The sequence below is a fragment of the Strix uralensis genome, chromosome 5, assembly GCF_047716275.1.
Source record: "Strix uralensis isolate ZFMK-TIS-50842 chromosome 5, bStrUra1, whole genome shotgun sequence".
Lineage (NCBI taxonomy): Eukaryota > Metazoa > Chordata > Aves > Strigiformes > Strigidae > Strix > Strix uralensis.
The window spans coordinates 2,474,533-2,495,915 of record NC_133976.1 but is presented as its reverse complement, the minus strand read 5'-3'; the positions used below and the strand labels follow the sequence as shown (position 1 = coordinate 2,495,915).

General features: G+C 41.9%; 1 protein-coding gene across 5 annotated transcripts in view; it reads left to right on the top strand.

Annotated features, from left to right (window-relative positions):
- Positions 1-21,383, top strand: part of EXOC4 (exocyst complex component 4) — a 421,296-nt gene that overhangs the window by 220,853 nt on the left and 179,060 nt on the right. The window contains exon 11 of one of the 5 annotated variants that reach the window (XM_074869679.1): positions 17,998-18,008. The exons of the other annotated variants lie outside the window; for them this stretch is intronic. Coding sequence (XP_074725780.1) covers positions 17,998-18,001 — 4 coding nt within the window. The 3' untranslated portion in view covers positions 18,002-18,008. Of the gene's footprint in view, positions 1-17,997; positions 18,009-21,383 lie in introns of those variants that run through there. 5 annotated transcript variants of the gene reach the window in all.

Sequence of the window (21,383 nt, the reverse complement as noted above, 5' to 3'; positions counted from 1 at the left end):
ACACCCTCCGTTGACAGTACATGTCATCCTCACCCTGTGACAATGACTGAGTGATCAACAAAAATAACTCCCTCGTTGAAGACGAATCAAAGCCATTGAAGGGTGAACGTCGCAATCACAGCCTTTCAGCCTGTGATGTGTGCGTGCGGTGACAAAGCTTGAAATCCTTGCTACTTGTCCCTTTTTTATAGCCGAGCTTCAAAGAGTAGGGCAGTCTGATCCTTGACTTTAAACACGCTTTAATAAGTCCTTTCCTTCACTGCCTTCTCTGCCATTGTGCATCATGCATAAATCACTGATATTTCACAACACTTCTGACTTACTTTTCTTTTTTAAGAGCTATTCAGTTTTTCTGACCGTTTTGGTACAGGTAGGCATCACGGTTGTACTGAGGATTCATTTCTCTGAACTTTCTAATACTTTGCTGCCACATCACAGTGACCAGACAGAAAGGGAGGGGGAAGGAAACCTTATTTCAGTAACTAATTCACTTCTAGAAGAGTTGCAGTTCCTCCTGTCTTTAATGTCAGTGCTGTCCCACAGTGACCTGATGCCGAGATGTATTTGGTTCCCCCCCGACACATGCTACAGAAAATACTGGCCTGACCTTTAAAAAAATTTATTAACATTTATAAATTTTATTTTACTGTGTCATGTTGAGAGAAATTGTTCCAGCAGGACAGGAGGAATGCATCTACAGTGGCATTGCTTCACTCTTTTGTGTAATGACACGTTAACAACACCTCCCTTTTCAGTCCTAAGCTGACTATCCTCCTCTCATCTACCCTTTCACATTTATTTTGTTTCTACCTGCTGGTCTTTGCAGATTAGCTTTAATAAACTGCTTTTTATGATATTAGCTGCTTTTTGTGGGCGTCACATAACAACAGATTAAAGGTAAACCTTCTGTAGACTGTGGGAAGAAGAAGTTTTCTTTATCATTTCAATCCCTGGGTTTTCCTGGAGTGGACAGGTTCTGATGGAGATTCCTGGTGGGGCTTAGGATCATCCTGCCCTTCTGAGAGCAAGACAGGTCATCACAGAAATGCCCTGGCTGTCTTTGGCTCTAAACTGAAGTCTTCTCCACAAGAGAAATACTGAATAAGAGCCCCCTCTGTACAGGTTTGGCTCAGTAGTGGCAAACTCTTAAATTTCACTGCTTGTCGCCTCTCCTGAATTTAATCGGGAAGCTAAACCAAGTCTGAAGAGGGGGATATGGTTGCTATCTATAAATACATCACACGAATAAATGGGCAGAAGGGCAAATAGGAATTTGGCCAGTGTTGGCTGAGGAATAAATGTATAGAACATTTCCTTTTCATCACTTGGTAAGACACAGTCTGTTGTCTTACTTTTTTCGTCGCTGCTTATTCGGATATCTGCTGGTAACACTCTTGACACTTGTGTATTAGTTGTTTGGTTTCAAAATCATTTTAATACTACAAATTAATAAAAATGGCATAGGAGAGAAAGCAGCATGGTGCTGCTACCTCTAAGGGACAGTTCTGCTTAAATACAGCTATGGGATGACTAGGTGTGGAGTAATCTGTTCTGTTCGTTGGCTTGGGCACTTACCTTTTAGAGGTCAAATATAAAATTAGAATGAGAAATAAAATATAACTTGTATGGTCTCAATGTGGTATATTCCCCAGAGTGGATGGGGAAGAGAAATAAGCATCCCAGTGCGTAATTCATGGAAGACCAACATTTGTTGAAGTAATATTTGCTTTAAAGGAGAGTAACTTGTGTAATTTCTTCATGCACAGTACATAGAGCTTTCAATAGACCATTCCAGGTATAAATTTTACCCTGCTAACTTGTAAAATTTAGAAGTAGTTAAAGGAGGCCTTAATTCTGCTTTGCAGTAAATCTAATGCAACAGAAGGACCAAGATGTTACTCTCTCTGCATTATTGCTTTGGATCAGTTTGGGGAAACTGAGTTTATTTTTAATTCATGAGAAGAATAAATAAGGTGCACACTCGATGTCAATCAGTTGCTTTAATCAAAAAAATGGGATCCTGCTCCTCCGGGTCTTAATCCCAGATCTGCCACTGATGCCGTGTGTACCTTCATCACAAAATGGCTTTGCTGCCTCTACATTGCCTTTGTGCCCCGTGAAGATTGTGTCGCGTCCTACCTACTTCTTCTGTGACTAATTGCATAATGATTGCAAAATGTTTTGAGATGGAAATGGTGTATCACTGCCTGGTTTTCACCATGCTTATATTTCCTCCCAGTGTGTAGGATTTTCTGAGCCCATCGCCCAAGCAGCCGAGCAATCGTTGCTTAATATGCATGCTCTAATAATGACTGAAATTAATTTCTTAGAAATGACACCAAAATAATTAATACAGCCCTCTTGGGCTGCATGTGGTAGAAGTGATCTGAGGAAGCGGAGATATTAAAGTGCCACTGTCCTTCTCCACACATGCGAAATGTCATCATCAGTTCATAGCCGTCTTGCTTTATTACAGCCATATTAAAATGAATGTTTTGCACATCTTCATAGAGTGCCGATTAACAGCATTTCCTTGATTTAAGAAATGGCTCCAGTATGCGAATGCAACCCATTTCGATGAATAAATTTAGCACTTTAATGCTATTTATTTACTCCACACTGTAAAATGTAATAAGATAAATAATGGGTCCCACAGGGGTGTGGGGTAAGTTGGTGATCATCCTCTCAGCAGGCAGATGAACACAGCTCGAGTAACGAAATAATGATCAAAATTCACAGTGCTCCCTGGGATGCCATTTATATACCTGAATCTAATAAAGAAAGAATTACAATGCTTAACAACGTGCTCGGCAGTGGGATCTGAATGTAACGAGAGCGGCAGTGAGGAATGTACAGCCATATTGGCTAAGTCTGGAGCGTCACGTCGGAGGTGTGGACGGCGAGAGCTGCGAGTGGTCTGATGCCCCATCAGTGTGGCATTTGCCAGCTGTGAGGATACCTGCACTTTCTTTTTTACTGGCTAGCAAAACCCAGTCCAGAGCAAGCTTTCTGCTCTATAGCTATTCTGCTGAAGGCTGTTAGGGGGTTTGGATTTTAAACCTCTCAAAATGCGTTTGGATTTTCTATCCAAAGTGTAGGACTATGGCAGTGATGAGTGTATGTGAAGGTTGTGGAGTTGGTCAAGACTTAAATGACAAAATTGCACAAGATGGGCAAGTTTTTTGGTTTTGTTTTTGTTTTTTCCCCTGTGATTATCCAGGTGTGAACCATGGTTGGAACTTTAGGGAGGGGGACAAACGATGGCTTAATGAGAAAGCCTGGTCCGTGTTCTGGTATAAAAGTTGGGAGTGTTGATCATGGGGTGTGCTTGGAGTGACCAAGAATAACACAGATTACCAGCTGCCACTGCAGCACTCACACCTCTTCTGGGTTTACATTTTCTTTTCAGAATAGATTTCTACTCAGAAGGAAGTATTTCAGAATTTTACACTCGATTTAGGTTGTACACCCAGGAAGTCATAAGAAAAATATACATACAAAAGACAATCATTTTTAAAAATCGTAATTCAGATAGTGTTGGTGTAGTCTAGGCAGTCATTCTTCGGGCGTAATAGTAATAATAACCTGTCTGGAGACTTCTGTCTATTTCTTGATCAAGCATTTGAAAAGTTCAAACATGAATTACAGACTAAAATGCTAGAATGTTAATGGAGTGATTTGTACTTCAATTTTTATGTGCTTTTTAAGCTGTCAATAATCCAGCACATCCCGTGTTTTAAAAATAAAATTATTTTTTTGTAATCGTGAGTCTTGCAAATTAACTCCTTCTGGAGTTTGCTGCTCCCTTCCAGGAGCAAATGATTTTGTCGCCAGTTGTTCCTGGTAACTTTGCCTCTCCGTTAATTTATCGGCAATGCCTTTCAACCTAGTCCAAGTCAGTGGGTATATTCAGTTGGAGGAAGTAATCCTGGGCTGGAACGCAAGAGAAAATAGAGCTTGGCTTTGTCTTTCAGTGGTTTTGACTCTTTCAGGCTAAGAGGTCATGGTAAAGACTCCAAATGTCCTCCTGATGCTGACAGTGGAGTTGGTAAGATGCTAAAACTTTACGCCCGGTAGCTGAGCCACCATGGAGCGTCCTAGGAGGATCTGCTGGGATCAGATCTGGTCACGTCATGGAAGATACAGCGTGTCTGGAGACGTACCAGAGAATTAGAAGTAGAAAAAAACGAGGCATGTTGCCTCAACTTCCAGTTGGTTGAAATGTTTCTGTTTTCAGGTGTGTGCATTTATTTTCAGCAAAACATCATTGTTTCTTGGAGAAAATGGATTATTCTAATGAAAACAAAAACATTTAGTAGAAAATTAATTCCAGAGAAAAATTTGAAAGATGATTTGTGACCACCCTTAGTCATCAAATCTAGTTGACTACACATGCACGCTCACACAGCAGATGCACTGAAGGAGAAAGGGGCTGTTTTTGACTCGGCCCTCTTCCAACTGGGCCCACACATTAAAAACGAATATAATTTACATATCATTCAGACGGTTGGAATTCCCAGTTGTATAGGAGGATATGTGTCTTCTGTTCAGTTTCTTTTTTATTCTGGTTAAATAAATCCTTTCCCGTGCAGGAGAATAAAGCTTTCTGTATGCTTTGGTATGCAGGAGCTATTTCACATAAGCTATTCATGCAGCGCATGAAAGGCATCTTGCAGGAATAGCCTCAATTGGTTATTTTTAGGAGGGGGAGGATGGCATCAGCAAAACCACTAGAGAGATCTCTTCTGCCACCGTATACACATCTCTGAATAAAAGAAGCCAGTTGCTGCCTAATGAAAAGAGAAATTGGAAACCTCACCCAGGCTGACTAGAGTCACACGTCTGCTTTTGCCAAGTTTTCCACCTTCCTGGGCAAAATTTGTTCTATCTTTCTCTGCAGAAAACCTCTACTACAAGGATTGTTTGGAGAGGAGGGAGGGGGCAGAAATCAACTGGTGGACTAAGTAAATTAGTTCAGGGACATTTCAGGCTTCCCTAATGGCACATTTATGGATGCTGGATGTTTTGGGAGGTATGGGAGTGAGCAAAGTCTAATTGCTTTTTGGGAGAGAGGCTGATGTCTGCCTCATTCTCATTTATAGAATCACATAACTCTCTGCAACCCTGTTGTCTTCTAGGTAGGACAACAGGATACCAAGAGTGTGAATCCAGTAAAGATAACTTGCTTGCTTCAGTATCACCTAAACACCAAAAGCCTGATCCAGAGTCTGTTGAAGGAAATGCTCATATTGCCAGCAAACTTGGCTTTGGATGAGGTTTCTTACTGGTTTTTTGTTTGAGAAGCAGAAGGTTGAGGAAGGGAAGACGGTTCCCCATCACAGGTGGGGTTGCGGATCTGGAAATGAGAGTGGAAGATGGTGGTTCTGGAAATGGATTGGTGAGTGTGGGATGCTGCCATAAATGGTCCATTTTTGGGTGTCTGAGAAGTCTTGAGTGTGCAGGACCTTGCTTAGAAGGGCATCCATCATTGTGGGCCCCAAAGAAGGTTCCTTGTGCTCAACTAATCCTGGTTTTATTTCTTTTTTTAGAGAGAAAGGGTGAATCTTACGGGGATAAGGACCCTTTTTCCCAGTCATCCTCGTTTCAATTCATTATTAGGTATTTCTGATAGTCCTCTAAAGTCCCTGTCATTTGTGTTTCTCTTCTATCTCTGTTAAAACCAAAAAATTTAAGAGGTTTTATTCTAGCCATTTGCAGTCGCGCACAAAAGGAGAGGCTGTCTGTTTGGGTGTTTGGATCACTTTAGGATTAGCTCTGTGTTTAGCTCTTGCTACTTTAATGGGGGCTGCAAGTGAGAAATGTGTGTGGAGTGTGCTCTGCAGACTTCAAAAAAATAGCAACAGAGAGCAGCAAGGGCTGTGCTACTCTCACGGAGGAGAAATCAGTTTAATTTCCCAGCTTTTTCTGCTCAGATCTGCACAAGCTGGAAATACACTGAAGGTCAAAGATTGATGTCAGAAAAAGGGGAAGCAATTTTGGCCTTTACACGATTTTCTGCTCTCATCTGCTCCTGAAAGTTAGTTTCTCTTTTTTTTTAATAATGCTGTTTATTACTGGAGATCAGTTGTAGACCTCCTAGAAATAAAACTATGAAGCAAATTAAAACTTTCCTTTTAACAACTTGACTGAATCGCACCTTTTTGGCTCTGCTTCTGGCAAGAAACATTGGAAAAATCTGACTATGACTGGTGAACCATGATGGGAAAACTGAGCTTTTGCTACTTGGTTTCCAAAATATCATCTGGTGTCTTTCTATGAGCAACAAACATCTCCCTGGGTTTTGAGTGAAGATAAGTGTTATCTGCAGGTACGTCTGTGGATGCTCTTGGGGTGATTCAAGGAAAATACTTAGGAATTTGACCTAAAGCCTATCCAAACCTACAGATAGTTTTCCATTTAATCCCTTGAGCCTTGAGTCCTCCATATGGACTGAGCTTTTCTCTGAGGCAGTTTACATAGCAGAGGTGTGATTCGTAGTTATGCAGTTTAATAATCTACATATTTTCTAGGACAAAGTCATTGGTTTTAATGCACGTTCTTCAGAAGAACAAGATGCATTCAGGACTTCGCTGCCATCACCTTTACACTTCGCTGCTAGGAAGAAAAACAATTGTCTAGAATTATGAGGAAAGCATCCCATCAATCTCCGTGAACATCACATTACGAGAGGTGTGTGTGTGGGATGTGATGTGCTGTGGTAGGAAACAGAGTACTTGGGGGAAAAAACATCCTATGGACTGCAGACTTTGAAGCGTTAGACGAGAAGTATTTGGTCTGGGAATTATGTCACCTTATACAAATTTTTTTGTACAAAAATTTTGTAGACTTTAAAGAGATATTTGATGACTATTTCTGTCAGTAGAGCACATAATCCTTAAAACCCTATGGTATTTGCTATAAAGTCTTTGTAATTTCCTGATCAGTGAGGCATCTGAGCATTTTACATTTGTATGTGTGTTAAAACATGTACAGATTACCAAGCTTAGTATCTTTTTACTACAGATCAAGGGCCATGAGCTCTGTACAAACCATATGTTGTGGATGAGGAGGGTGAGCAGGGTATGACAGGTCACAGAAAGGAGCACTTGAATTGATCAGGCCCCTTTGTAAGAAGACACCTGCTCCTCTTTAGTTATGCAGATTTTCACTAAGTCACCCATTACTGCATCTCCTGATGTCTTCATAAATTAAATGTTTTCATGCTTTTTATTCCTCTATTTAAGTTTAAATTTGAATCGTTCCAGGGCTGATGCCTTCTTGGGTAACGTTGTTTATAATATGCCACGGGACCTATGAGTGCTTGCCAGTTTTGAAATCAATCTCTGAGTTCCTGCATGCATCTTGCTTACACCTTTCCCCGTGATGATTGATGTTAACTAAATAAGCTGCCATCTATAGAAAAGTCATTGTATGCTATTGATTTTATATAACTATATTTTCTGAAATATTTCACCTGGTTGGAGAAATTGTAATTCCAAAACCCATTTCTTTTGGCCTGATATAAAACTCTTCCCAACCTGTGGGTGTACGGGGGAGCTGGATCAAATCCTTCAGTAATTAGGGGTATGTATGCATGTAGCTACCAGCAGCAGTTCCCAGTGTGCGTTAAGAGGATCTGATTTTAGCTGCTCTTAGTTGGTGATACTGGCCCTTGCTTCAGCATCGTTTTCTCCCAGCTATAACTGGTGCAGTTCAATGTCAGTGTGATGAGAATAGAGTGAAACTGCAATGATACAAATGTGAATCAGCCCCATTAATATGAATCAAGAAGATGCTTTACCAACGCAAGACATTTAAATGTTGATGCTGGGGGAGTGTGAGTGCTTTGACTCATGTAGCTTTGAGGTTTGGTTTGCTTTAGATGTTTTCCTCCCCTTTTGGTTTGCTGTAATATTCCATGACAGAGAGAAAATGAGGACTTTTATTTGTTGAAGCATGCCAGACTCTTCATTCCTGAAGCAAAATCCAGAACGAAGAGCTGAGCCTTAAAACCCTCCCTATAGGTAAATAAAAGTGATTCTGATGGATAAAGAAGGGGATGAGATCTATATTAAGACCCTCCTGTGAAACCTGTGCAGGCATCAGTTTCCTCCTTCCTGCTTTTGGAAACTCACCCATGAATTGTCTTTGCAGAGTGCTCATAAAGAGAAATTATCTTAGGGGTAGTAGGGCTTCAGCTGTGGCTGCTCAGGTGTTGTTTCTGGAATGAAGGCTCTACGAAGAACTCCTCAAAATAGTCAGGATAAAATCTTTGGTGGTATTCAGGATTGGGAAGGGAGCGTAGCCTGGCTTTTCCAATACACTCAAAAAACAGAAGAAGGGGATGAACTGCAGGCGTGCATCCTGTGCTTGGAAGAAAATACGGTTTCAGGCCCAGTAAGAAAATTGCTTTTTCTTCCCACTGTTCTTACTGGTTTTATTAGTAATAGTGCTTGCTTTTTAGCCTGGGAAATCAATGTCTTCCATCTGTGTGTTTCCATCCCTAGATGGAGCACTGCATGACACACCAGAAATACAAGCCAAAGTATCTTTGGTGGCACTGTCCACGTGATGCTAAAGATCCCTTAACGCTGGTAATTAACCCAGGACTGTTTCTTTCTAATTTAAAACAAGTTTTGATGTCCAGAGTTGCCTTTGGCTACTGTTTGAATGAATTAGGATTTCAATACTGCCTCATATTTACTAACTCACAGTAGAATGAACTTGGAGTTAGATCCTCATTTAGTTAAAATAAATGTACTTCCATGGTATTAAACAAATTTAAACCAGCGGACAATTTGGCCTGGGGGAGTATAAGGGGCTGTGTGTTGGATCAGGTTCTGAGTTGCATTATAATGAGTAAGAAATGTGTAATGTGGTTGAGTTCAAGAGAAGAGGTTTATACAAGGCTGGCTTTGTACCTCATGCCTAGATTTCCTAACACGTAACAGAATGGAAACAAATTAACGTGCCATCAAATTGGAGGCTCGCGAAAGAAGAAATAGTTGATACAACTTTCAAATGCACATCCCTTCATTTTCAGCGGGTAGATGCAGCTTATCTTTTAGATATTTGGTGTTTGGGCCTTGTGAAGAAAACATTTCAATGAAGAAAAATAGATCAAGGGATGTTTTCAAAGTCAGCACTTCCACCAAAACCTTTCAATCTCCTGGTTCATTTTCTGTACACCATGACCCTCTTGAATGTCATCTGCTCTTTTCCAATTGTAAGCCTTTCTTTCTCTGCTCCTTTCCCTTGTGGATCTCCTCTGTTCTGAGCTCTCTTTTCTTCCTTTGTGAGCCTTCCCTCCTCCTCCTCCTCCTCCTCCAGCTGCCTCGTTCGGGCTGACACCTTTTGTTAGTGTTATCAGACAGATTAGAGGACTAAGGTTGGTGGGGGAACTGGTGCAAATTCTTCTGGGTCAACAGGTTTGTTGCTGATGATCACACTTTGATTGCTCAACACCGGTGAGATTGATCAATATCAACTTTGTGGCTAAGCTCGAGTTTGAACTTGTGTGGGTTTAACTAGCTGAGTACTGATTTTGAAGGAAATGGGGATTTGGAAGAAAGGGGAGAGAGGAATTGGTGGTTAGGTTTTTTCCCCCTTTTTCCCCTAACTTTGCATCTCTTGGGTTTTTAATAGATGATCTTTCTGGGCAAAACAGGGTAAGAAAATCATTAGAATAGTCAAGGCAGATATTTGAAATTTTGGCAGGGGAGCTCTGTCAGCCCTGACTTGGTGTGTGATTCTTCCTAACTCTTCCAAGTAATTCTGCCAGTCCATCACGGATCCATCCCCATGGCTGGGAGATGCCACTGGGTTGTTTCCACCGTGTTATTTTGTACACTTCCTGCATTTCCCTCTTTGAACCCTCCCCAGTGGTTGTCCGTGTGTCTTTACTGCAGGTGTTTGAACGACCATCCCTTGACCTTACACTGAAGCCAAGATTGCTACGTTCAGTTTTTTGAAGGAAACTTTTTGACACAAGTTGAAACCAGCTCTGCTCTTCATCTGTAGGGGAATAAACATCATAAACTGTGTGTGCCTAATATTTTAGTGTAAAACAAGGACATTACAGCTTAGGTCTTGACTGTTCAAAGCAAGAGAATCTGTTCTGTGGGTGTCTCTGTCTGTCATTACTGAAACCCTGCTTATTAGTGAAAGCAAAGAATCAAATCTTGTTTGTTTTATCACTTTATTTCGTGCAGCTTAAAAACATAAGGTTGTTGCAGAATATCATTTATTTTGCCGTATTAACAAATGTTTGTGGACGGTATGAACTGGGTAAAACTATTCACCCTCTATTCACACATCATGGCTTGGAATTCAATCCGCGAATCAACTGATATAATACAATAGCGGCGTCTTCAGGCAACTGTGCAATTTAATAACAGCCCTCAACAAAGTAGGCTTACGTTAGGTCTGTGCTGTGGTTAACCTTCACAAGAGGTTTTGCAGAGAAATCAGGCTATGTTTATCCGTCTGCCTCATTCGTTTCATGTTTCAGTGTCGGTGGGTTTAATAACGTCTCAGAGACTCCTGCAGGAGAGAGATGGATTTTGAAAAGGAAAGGAAGAAAGGGTGGGCAACAGCAAAACAATCTCCCTGTGTATTTTACTCAGAGTCCCAGTGGATTAGCAATAGTAGTTTGCATTAGCAATGACAGTACAGAGATGATTACTCTTCCCTAGAGACTGGCAGGGATAGAAATGGTGCTCCATTATGTTGCTCGTTATTATTCTCCGTGCTAAGTGGCACAGTGACTGGGGAGCCAAAGGGCAGAGTTGAGCAGTGTTTTTAAGCTAATAAAGTTGTCCGAAGCAGGAGATGGGATTGTTAATACGAAAGCTTTGTTCCGAGGTGTCTGAAAGTACCTTTTTATTTTCTACTAAGCTGAAAATATGTATTGGCTGTGTTGGTTTTACTCAGTTTGATGGAAAAATGTTTACTTTCCCTTCTATTCGCTTTACTGAAATTCTATATAACACTCTAATTGCATTGTGTTAAAGGACATTTTCCTCCCCAATTCAGATTTCTGGTCTTATTCCCTCCTATTTATGTAACCTAAAGTGATGGAGAAAGGGCCAGTTTGAGGATGGGCTTCTTTCAGAAAGCTCATAATGATCCGCTTTCCTTAAGCAAACCAGAGTGACCTTCTTTCCACTTCTGAGAAATTGTTCCTGAGGACTTGTCGTTCCTGAGGACTTGTCTTTCCTGAAGACTTGTCTTTCCTTTCTGTTTAGTCTTTGCATGGAAAGCAGGTTTCATGGTCTTAATCCCATCGTTCTCCCCCCATATCATTATACAAATGTGTTGCTTCATTATCCTCTTCATGGTTTATAAATGATTAGTGATGTAATTCATCTCAGATGTAGCAAAACTTTACAACTACCAATAAATAACATCTCACTGGCTTTTTTTTTTTTTTTTTTTTTTGTAAGTAGAGTGTGTTGTGGATAAGCAAAGTGAGACAAAATGACTAAATCATGAGATCAGATGACAAAACAGCAGCAAAGTTGGTGAGCTATTAATTTTTGCCTCTTGACTGGGCAGGTAATCTGAATATCTGTTCATTAATGAAATATTAGCTAATAGAGGGGGGTCATTAAAATAAGTTTCTTATTTATATATCTGTATTTATCTGGAAGTGTAGTAGTTGACATTGTGATGAATTGAGGGGAAAAAAGTTTTGTACCTCACAAATTTTGTAATATGTATCTCAGTTAAAAGCAGAAAATTTTGTAACCATTTGGGTAATATGGTAGCAGGATTTCAAATTTATGTTATCTTCCACAGGAAAAGCGTGATTTCTAGGACCAGGGTTGCACTGCAACGTACCTTGTAGCTTCATTCGTGCCTGACTGCATGACAACATAATTTTTGCCAAGATCTCAGTGCCATTAGATCAGCAAAGTCATTGCCGTTGGTGATTTAGTTTGATGCAGCTGTATGAATGTGGTTGTGAGTATCTTAATAATGTTGTATGGAGCCTGAGAAATTCCTGAATTATTAGAAAAAAGGCCCCTGGCCATGCCTTACCGAAGGGCACCTGGTTTGGAAGAGGCTGGCCAGTTTTATAGCTTGATGAAGCTGTTGTATATTTGCAGTAGAGCAGTATAGTCTGCGGGACACCAAAATGTTTATGCTCCAAGAAAGGAGAGCTAGGGCTGTAGTCCATCCTATGGATCTGTGATGCTGTGAGGTGAAGGCAACATATGTATGCAGGACCCCACTGAATTTTAATAATCCATTCCCAATAATAATAATTAAACAATAACCTGTGATTTATTTAAGCTACTGCATGCCAAAGTGCAGCCAAAAAAGCAGTAAGGTCCTTGCTTCTCTAACCAGGACTTCACATGGTTGGGGTTGTGGTGATCAGTTGACTAAATATGCTTGCTATCTTCTAGTGAGGTAAGAATAAACCCTACACAAGACATCTGAGACACCCCCCACTGAGTACATCCCTTCAGAATCCCAGAATCATTCAGGTTGGAAAAGCCCCTTGGGATCATCGAGTCCAACCATCAGCCCGACTCTACAAAGTTCTCCCATACCCCACATCCCTCAACATCTCATCCAAACGACCCTTAAACACATCCAGGGATGGGGACTCCACCCCCTCCCTGGGCAGCCTATTCCACTCTCTCACCACTCTTGCTGGGAAACATTTTTCCTCATGTCCAGTCTGAACCTCCCCTGTTGCAGTTTAAAGCCGTTCCCTCTTGTTCTGTCACTAATTCCCTGGGAGAAGAGACCAGCACCAGCCTCTCTACAATGTCCTTTCAGGGAGCTGTAGAGAGTGATGAGGTCTCCCCTCACCTTCTCCTCCTCACACTAAACAGTCCCAGCTCCTTCAATCTCTCCTCATGGGATCTGTTCTCCAGGCCCTTCCCCAGCTTCGTTGCCCTCCTCTGCCCTCGCTCCAGCACTTCGATATTCCAGCACCTCGACTTCCCTGGAGTAGATTCATGCCTTCATTTTTCATTGAAGCATCATTTTTTTAATGCATCTGCTGCTCTCACTGGATCTTCAGGTCATGTCCCCTCTCGTCTCTGTTTATCCATTTCAGCAGGATTTGCAGTCAAGCTGCATGGCCTTACCTCCAAAATTTGCCTGTCAGGAGGAACACTGGCATTACACAGCGAGTCTGGAGATCAGGATGGGATGTGTTGAGCACCAGTGCTCCTCTAGCACCTGAGGTTGATTGGGTGTGCTTGGTCCCCCACACTCATCATCCACCTCCCAGAAAGCAACACGTGCTTGTTGACCTCTCTAAAGTCAGAACACATCTCCTAGTGCTGGTTCCTCCTGGGCCACATTGAGCATTGCTCCAAAATTGTAAGGTTCAAATCTTTTTTGTTTTAATTAAGTAGGAGCTAAAATTCTCATACAGTCAGGGCTTCAGAATCTCAACTTGAAATATGAAACTGGGATGTTTGTAATTTATGCTTTCGCTGTACTTGCTGGTGAAAAAAAAAAAGAGTTGCTCTTACTGGCATATTTTTAAGGTTTTCCCAGGTAATTTATGAACTGATTTAAAAATTAATGTATTTTTTTCCCATTCTGTAAAATGTTCCCCCCACTCTCTGGATTTTGAAGCTAACATTGAGCTCTCTTGTCCCTCTGAAATGGAATGAAATTATTTAAGTTCTGTACTTCAAAATTTGTGAATATTCACTGAACAGTCAAAGACTATTTAGAGCAAAGGAGCTCTGTTGTTCTTCATAAAAGCTCTCAACCTCCTTGCTTATGTGATCTATCATCAACTGCAAAGTCTATGGCCATATTCCCAATCCTATCAGCGAAGCCTAATGAAGGGGCTGGATTTGATTGTTTTTCTAGGTCTCTTTGGGTTGATGACATTAGCCATCAATCAAAAAGCTGCGAAGGAGCCTGTTGAAGCTATGCCAGCTCTTTTTGCCCCAAACTGCGGGGCGAGCTGCCAACAGCTTGCAGGAACCCGCCAGGCACGCCAGCTCGATAAAAACGCAGATATGAAGACGGTGTAATTGAAAGCACTTTGGGTGTGCTTGGGCAGATCTGGGCAACGCTCATGCTCGAAGTGCAGATTGGTGTTTTCATCGTGAATTCTATTTTTTTAAGGCCTAATCTGTGGGGTATCAGATCTCACTAAGCGTATAGGGTCAGTTTACAAACCGTGAGCAGGCGTATTTATTTCATAAGAACAAATTGGAGCTCTCATATATAAAGAAAACCCAGCCTAGACATATGTGTTTGTAGAGACCCAAGTAATGCAGTTTTTCAAATACACTTCAAACCTGTCATTTTTCAGTAATGTCACTGGGGTTGGCGCCCTGGAAGGCAGCCTGTCTTTATTTACAAACTTTTGTAGAGTCAAAAAGTTTGTATTAGAAGATAAAATGGGAAAAGCTTGCAAATTCTGTCCGATGCCTTTCTAAAACTATTTCTAAAATAATATTCTGCAGCATGTAAGAGTATGGAAGTGAGATGTATTCTCAATGCATAAATAAAATAGACAGTGACTGAGGTTAGAATGAGCACTCTATATTTTGTTTTCTGTTCTAGCGTGTACTTAAAGGGAATTATTACTCTATTAAATCTTTTAACTCTCAAAGTTTATTCTTTGCTTGCTGCAGGTAACGGAATATATTGTTGCGGTTAAAATCTTTCTCTTAGTTTTCATAATGTACTATATGCCAAGCTGCATCACGAAGGAATAAACACTTTTGATCTAACTCTTATCTGTGGTGCAGTTTACATGGTAAAAAGTCTGTTGTGGTGTTAAACGCTCTCATCTTTATTCATGTCCTGGGATGATTTAAGTACGTCATGAATTACTGGATCAGGAGCCCTGGGGTTTGGTTTTAAGGTCCATATAATATAATTGTACTCATTCACTAGGCTTGAGCTGCGCACTAGTGCAGTTGGGCTGTTACTGGCTTTAATAGCCGTTGATGAATGCTGTGTTGAGAAGAAACCACAAGGTTTTGGAGCATCACTAATTGATGTTGTTTCTTGAGAGATGCACTCAGATGCATTGCTAGCTACAGAGCTGGTGCCATTACTATAAAGTCCCGACCTGGATTCCTTAAATCTTGTATAAAACCAGAATTGCGTAAGATTAGCAGCTCCCTCTGAACGTTAGTAATAGCAAGAGGGTCAGTAACTCACCTTTCTCTGTGCTAATAGTAATTTCTGCATTAAGTTCCTTCTGTTTGTTCATTCTTACCGTAAATTAGGAAGTGAAGATTTGGGACTTGTCTAACATGTAACTTGATGAGGTTTGCAAATAGAGATGTGTCTTCAAAGAGTCATTTAGAGCAGTTATTTTAGAACAGTTCTTTGCTGATGAAGACAAAATAAGCTATTAAAAATAAAAAAGATAAGACCAGTGCAGCAGTTATTTTCCTAATGTACTCCAGTTTATAGCTTTTTAGTCTAGAATCACAGAAATTCCCGGTTTCTTACAACTGTTTTTCTACATTAGCAGTGATTTTGAATTGCAGCACCCGTTGCTCTGCTCCCCAGAAACCTTATAGCTCAGGGCTGGGACATGATATCAGTCTATATTTAGGTTGATTCTGCTGACTGCAACAGGCTGACTTGAGATCTTCATTTTAATATTTCAGCATGTATTTTTATTCTTAGAAAGGTAGCCCTTTGCCTTTTTAAGGAAACTGTGTTTCCACAAGGCAAACTTGGAGTATGGCTGCAGCCGCGACGTGTGAAAGGCAGCTGCAGTGGGACATATGGATCCTTCTGCCACGCTTTGATCACAGGCTGGTGTCTTACTACAGGCAGATTGGACTAGGAGATTCAAAAACTAACACGTAGTAAGGCCAAAGCTGGTGTGATCCCCCAGAAAGAGATAATGAATCTCAGTGAATCTTTGCAAGGAGACAATAGCAATTTATTTTCACGTCAGCTAAACGAGATAGAAATATAAATTCTGTTTTATTTGCTTCCCTTAATAGGGAGGTTGTCCACTCATCTTTAATGTATAACCTCAAAGGTCGGTGCCTTTCAGACTCCAGAACCAACCCTCTGCTGCTCCATGGCTATAAGGAGTCATCGCTCTTTGAGGTTTGCACAAAACCACAAGGTTTTCCTGAGCTTCCAGGGCTGCCTGAGCTGCTCTTTGCAAAGAGTTTTAACATGTTATGTGATGACTTATTGCCCTCCAAAGGGGACATTAAGTTCTATCTGTGAAGCCATGAGTATCTGTAGCTTTCTGTGGGAGGCTGCTAGCTTTCTTTTTTGTGGTTTTATGTAGTCCAGCCATGGTGAAAACCCACATTCTGGCTTAGCCATGCCAGATTTTCTCATTCGCTGGCTGAATTGGTCTCAATGTACTTAAATTTCTCATTCTAACCTCCATTCCCTTTTCCAGCCCATTCTTGTTCCTGCTCTGCATCTGTTTCCCTCCTAAAGATTTACACATGGCAATAGCATGTTATTAAGCCAGTTTTCCTCCTTATGTGTCTGTTGTTCCTCTCCTGTCAGAAACAGGGTTTTGATGGATTTTCGGGGACATACAAGGAGTGGCTCTGTGTGACCACATCTTTTCTGAGCTGACCAAGTGCTGTTATCCAGAGCCATCCATGTACCATCCCAAGGTTACGAGTCTTGCAAAGTGACAGGAGAAATCTTGACGTATGAGGTCAAGGGGGAACTAAGGACTCTGCAGCTTCGGCGATCAATCCAGTGTCTGTTCTGTTGTCTTAAGTCTCCCTTCTTTGCTTGTTAAATACATTAGGACACCTTTGGGCAGATAAATCTCAGTTGTTCTTTCTTACCTCCGTGCAAAAGCAAAGCAGTGCCTGGAGTGCACATCAGCTGGCTGTTATGCTGCAGCGTTCCCATCAGGCTTCCTAGTCCTGCTGCCGTCAGGTTCATGCTGAGGTGGAGAAAGAAACAAAAGCTACTATTTTTGAATGCAGAACCAGAGAAGAGTATTTACTTTCATAGGGAGTACTGTGAAAATCCAGGGAGAAAAGGAAATGATTGTTCCAAAAGACTTTATATGTAATAGAGGTGGACACTTCTGGCGCGCTGCCACCCAGCTGGGGTGTGTTCTAGGAGTTCACAGGAGACATCGAATTTTCCCAGGCAGGTTTTTAAACCAAAATAAAAGGCACACGTGCACTTTTTTGCAGGTGGCTGAAAAAGTGACAAAAGACTTCAGCTGCTCAACTTCTGTCTTCTTTCTGCAGTTACAACAGGAGGGGGACTTGAGCCCTGAACTTCTCTGCTCACTGTCCTCTCTCAAAAGGCAGCTGGGAAAATCAACAAAAGCCTTTGGCTGTGCAAAAGGTTTCTTGCTTCGGGAGCTGTAGCTTGTATTTCTAATGAGGAACCAGTATACTGCAGACCTCATCCCTTCCTTGAATCCTTCTCTCCAACTGGTTCTCAGTTAATCCCTGTGATGTTCAGTCCTGGGCCTTCAGTATCTGCACATCACAGCAGAGGGACAGTGGACTGAGACATCTAGAGATGTTGGATGTCCATAACAAATGTGAGGACTGGACAGGAAATGGTTATTTCTGCTTGTGTAGAAGTTTGGATACCAAACACTTTCCTCAAGGCAGTCCCAAGAGCATTATTTTTGTGGGTTTTTTTTTCTTAAGAAAACTGCCGTGTTACTCCAAGATCCATATATCATTGTGGTGGGATTCTAGAAAGCTGCTTGCAATGTACATGTGCCACCAAGCAGACGATGGCTTTTTCCTTAAACCCTGGCAGAGTAACATGGCAAGAGCTCAGAAGGGGCTTTAGAGAAAAGTTTGGGTTTGGGGGAAGCTTTGAGTGGTTCTCTTCCTTCTGGGGAGAAACGTGCAACCAAAAGTTTCATTTGATGCTAAAGGACTTAAAGGAGATGCCCAGAATTGGGAGGCTTTTTGCAGTGCACTGACTTCTTCTGCAGCCCTCAGTACTGACACCTCTTCTCTGTGGCTTTGAGCCTGTTGTTTTTGCATGTAATTTGTTCTTTTCTTTTTCCTTTCATCTCAGTTGAAATTGTGACCTGCCAGTACCCCACTGCTCCAGTTCGTTGTTCATGGTGACATGCGGTAGCTTGGTCCAAACTGACAAGAGACACTTGTGCTGCAGAAGAACCCAGGTGACCTTCCCTCCAATCCCACCATGTTCTGCAGTGTCCCACATCAGGTCACATTACATTCCACTGTTAATTAAAACAGAATTTTGAGATTATGATCGTTGCTTACCTTCTTTGATGCCCTCCTCCTTCCCTTAAGCAGATTTGTTTGCCAGCTTGGACATCTGGAAGTGTATATTGATAGTGGTGCTGCTGCTACATTTTGTAGAAACACCTCTGGATGCTTTACAGACATTAATTAAAATCTTGTTCAACAGCATATGTGCAAGGCCACATTAACAGTGGTGTAGGACACCAGGAGGGATTTGAATCTGTGGCTACAAAATCATAAAATAGTTTGGGTCGGAAGGGACCTTTAAAGGTCATCTAGTGCAGCCCCCCTGCAACGACCAGGGACATCTTCTACTAGATCAGGTCACTCAGAGCCGCGTCCAACCTGGCCTTGGATGTTTCCAGGGATGGGGCATCTACCACCTCTCTGGGCAACCCGTTGCAGTGTTTCATCACTCTAATTGTAAAAAATTTCTTCCTTATATCTAGTCTGAATCTACCCTTTTTTAGTTTAAAACCATTACACCTTGTCCTGTCACAACAGGCCCTACTAAAAATTCTGTCCCCATCTTTCTTATAATCCCCCTTTCAGTCCTGGGAGGCCGCTCTAAGGTCTCCCCGGAGCCTTCTCTTCTCCAGCTGAACCCCCCAACTCTCTCAGCCTGTCCTCACAAGGGGGTGCTCCAGCCCCCCGAGCATCTTCGTGGCCTCCTCTGGCCCTGCTCAAGCAGCCCAGGACACGGGTGGCTTTCTGGACTGCGAGTGCACATTGCCAGCTCATGCTCAGCTTTTCATCCACCAGTAGCCCCAAGTCCTTCTCCCTGGGGCTGCTCTGAATCCATTCATCCCTCCGCTTGTATTGATACCGGGGATTGCCCCGACCCATTTGCAGGACCTTGAACTCGGCCTTGTTGAACCTCATGAGGTTCACACAGGCCCATTTCTCAAGCTTGTGATAAAGTAAAGCCTTACTCAGGTAAGCTGCTGTGGCAGGAGTTCAGATGTCGGAGCACGTCCTGTGGCTAATCACAGTGATTTGGAAGCTGCTTTCTTGCACTAAGTGATGTGTACAGCCTTCACACGAGCGCTGTAGCATCTTGTTTTTCTTTACAAAAACAGGCCTGAATTGAACACCTCGTCGTGTTATCGGCGACTTTTAAAGATGTACACAGTTGGAGGAGTCATCAGTCTAACGACATGATATCAGAAAAGGGGATGAGAAAAAAATATTAGCTATGTTGTTGATGAAACAATGGGAGATACTGTATACAGCAATGTATCTATTGAACAAAAGCAATCGAAAATGAACTGTATTATTTCTCACTCACTTGTTCTGTCAGTGATTGAGGCATTTCAGAGCACAACCAGGAAAATAATAGGTTGCTTTCACAATGGTAGAAGTTTAACAAATGCTCAATCATTCATCCGACATCATTGCTGTCGTCGGTGAGAGCTTTAGCGTGTGCTATTGATGCCTTGCTTCATTCTTATTGCCTCTTGCTTTTCAGATTCAATCTCCCCGCAATGGAGGACTGAACATTTCAATTTGCTACCTGTAGAGTTGTATTGAAATGCTCAGGCTAAAATGAGAGAGATGATTTTGGGTGAGGCTGGAAGCAGAGGCTTTGTGGAAGGCATTACACACACAAATCCTCTGACAAGACCTGCATTCACTAGCACATGTCTCCTAACTGTACGTGACACAAAGCGAGCGGATGGTGTTTGTAAGTAGAATATTCTCAGTGGGTATTGATAAGCACTTTTGCATTGTGTGGATGTCTAAATCCATGTTAACCTGACGTTCCCTTTCAATTGTAAAGTTTGATTTCACGGCCTCTCTGCTTGGCAGAACTTTGGTTTTGGACTTGGTGTGCTTGAAAGAGCTCGATGTAAGCTGTTCATTCAGTGTCTGCTACTCATATTCACTTGGTTCATCCTAAACCTAGAACCGCAGTGAATGTCCTCTTAATCACTTGCTAATAATTCTGATCATTTGCATCTCAGCTGGTTAGTCTGTTGGCGTTTGAATGGGATTAACCTCTTTCTGAGGTGGCTTCCATCTGAAGATAGTGAAACACCTGGCAAGTTGTGCGTTTGGAAGGCTTCATCGTCGCTTTTTTGGTAGATGGAAAAGCTGAGGTGTAGAAGTGATGAATAACCTGGCACAGCGAGAAGTAAAACTCTCATCTCCTAGTACCCCCTCCCTCCATCTGACCTCTGTAGACCTTCTCCATTGCTGTGTATCTGAAGGCTTCTCAAGCCTTTGAAAACAACCACAGCAATAAGAGAAGTGATTTGTTAGTTTATCAAGTGCATACGAGCGAGTGCAGTCCATCACCCTGTTCTTTGTCCAGGAGATGACCTTTATATTTAGCTTTGAGTGTAAAAACTCCCTCTGTCCTCTGGGCTCTGCCTCTTAATTTCTCATGCGCTTGTAGGAACCCAGAAACAAGTTTTCTTCCAAAATGTGACTATTTAACATGGAGAAAGGGATGAATTGGAAACGGCTTTGACAAAAGTCCTCGAGGCAGTGTGTTGCTCCAAGGGCAGCAGCAACAGCTGAGAGGCAAAAAAACGAGGCTAAGGAGAGGTGAATGAGGAGAGCCTTGATATTGTCTTTCTGCAAACTGTTGGAAAAATACTTTTTTCAGTTGCTTCTGCTCTGATCATCATGCACAAGTTCTGGCTGCCTTCAGAAAAACTTCTTCAAAGCAGACACCCGTGTCAGTAGAGCCAAAGCAGTGGTAACTCAATGCTGCCAGGTATTGCAGGGGTGCATGGCCAGATTTTAGCCCAGCCCATCCTAAACCAGCCTAAAAATAACTGAAGGTGATCAGCTGGCACTGGCCATATAACAGACCCCATTAGCTGCCTAATACTTTCACTTCGATTTGGATCCAGTCCAGGGTCCTGGAGATTAAAGGCTTGGTGTGTTAAAAGCCCATTCATTATCAAGCTGAGACACAGCCAGTCCTTCGAGGCTTGAGTCTTAATCACCAGCAGGCTAATTTGGCCCATTAGAAACAGTAAATATCTGAGCTAGCGTGTGTGGGCCTCTTCAGGGTTCACTTCTGTTTAGAAATTCTGTCAATTAATTAAAAAAAATGAGTCTTGCTTGTATTTGTCCAGAAAAAACAGCATAACATTCCCTCTTTGAACAGAAGTTTCTTCTACTTTGATCGCTGTGGACCCCTGAGAGGCATGTATGAAATGGTTAGAAACATTTTCC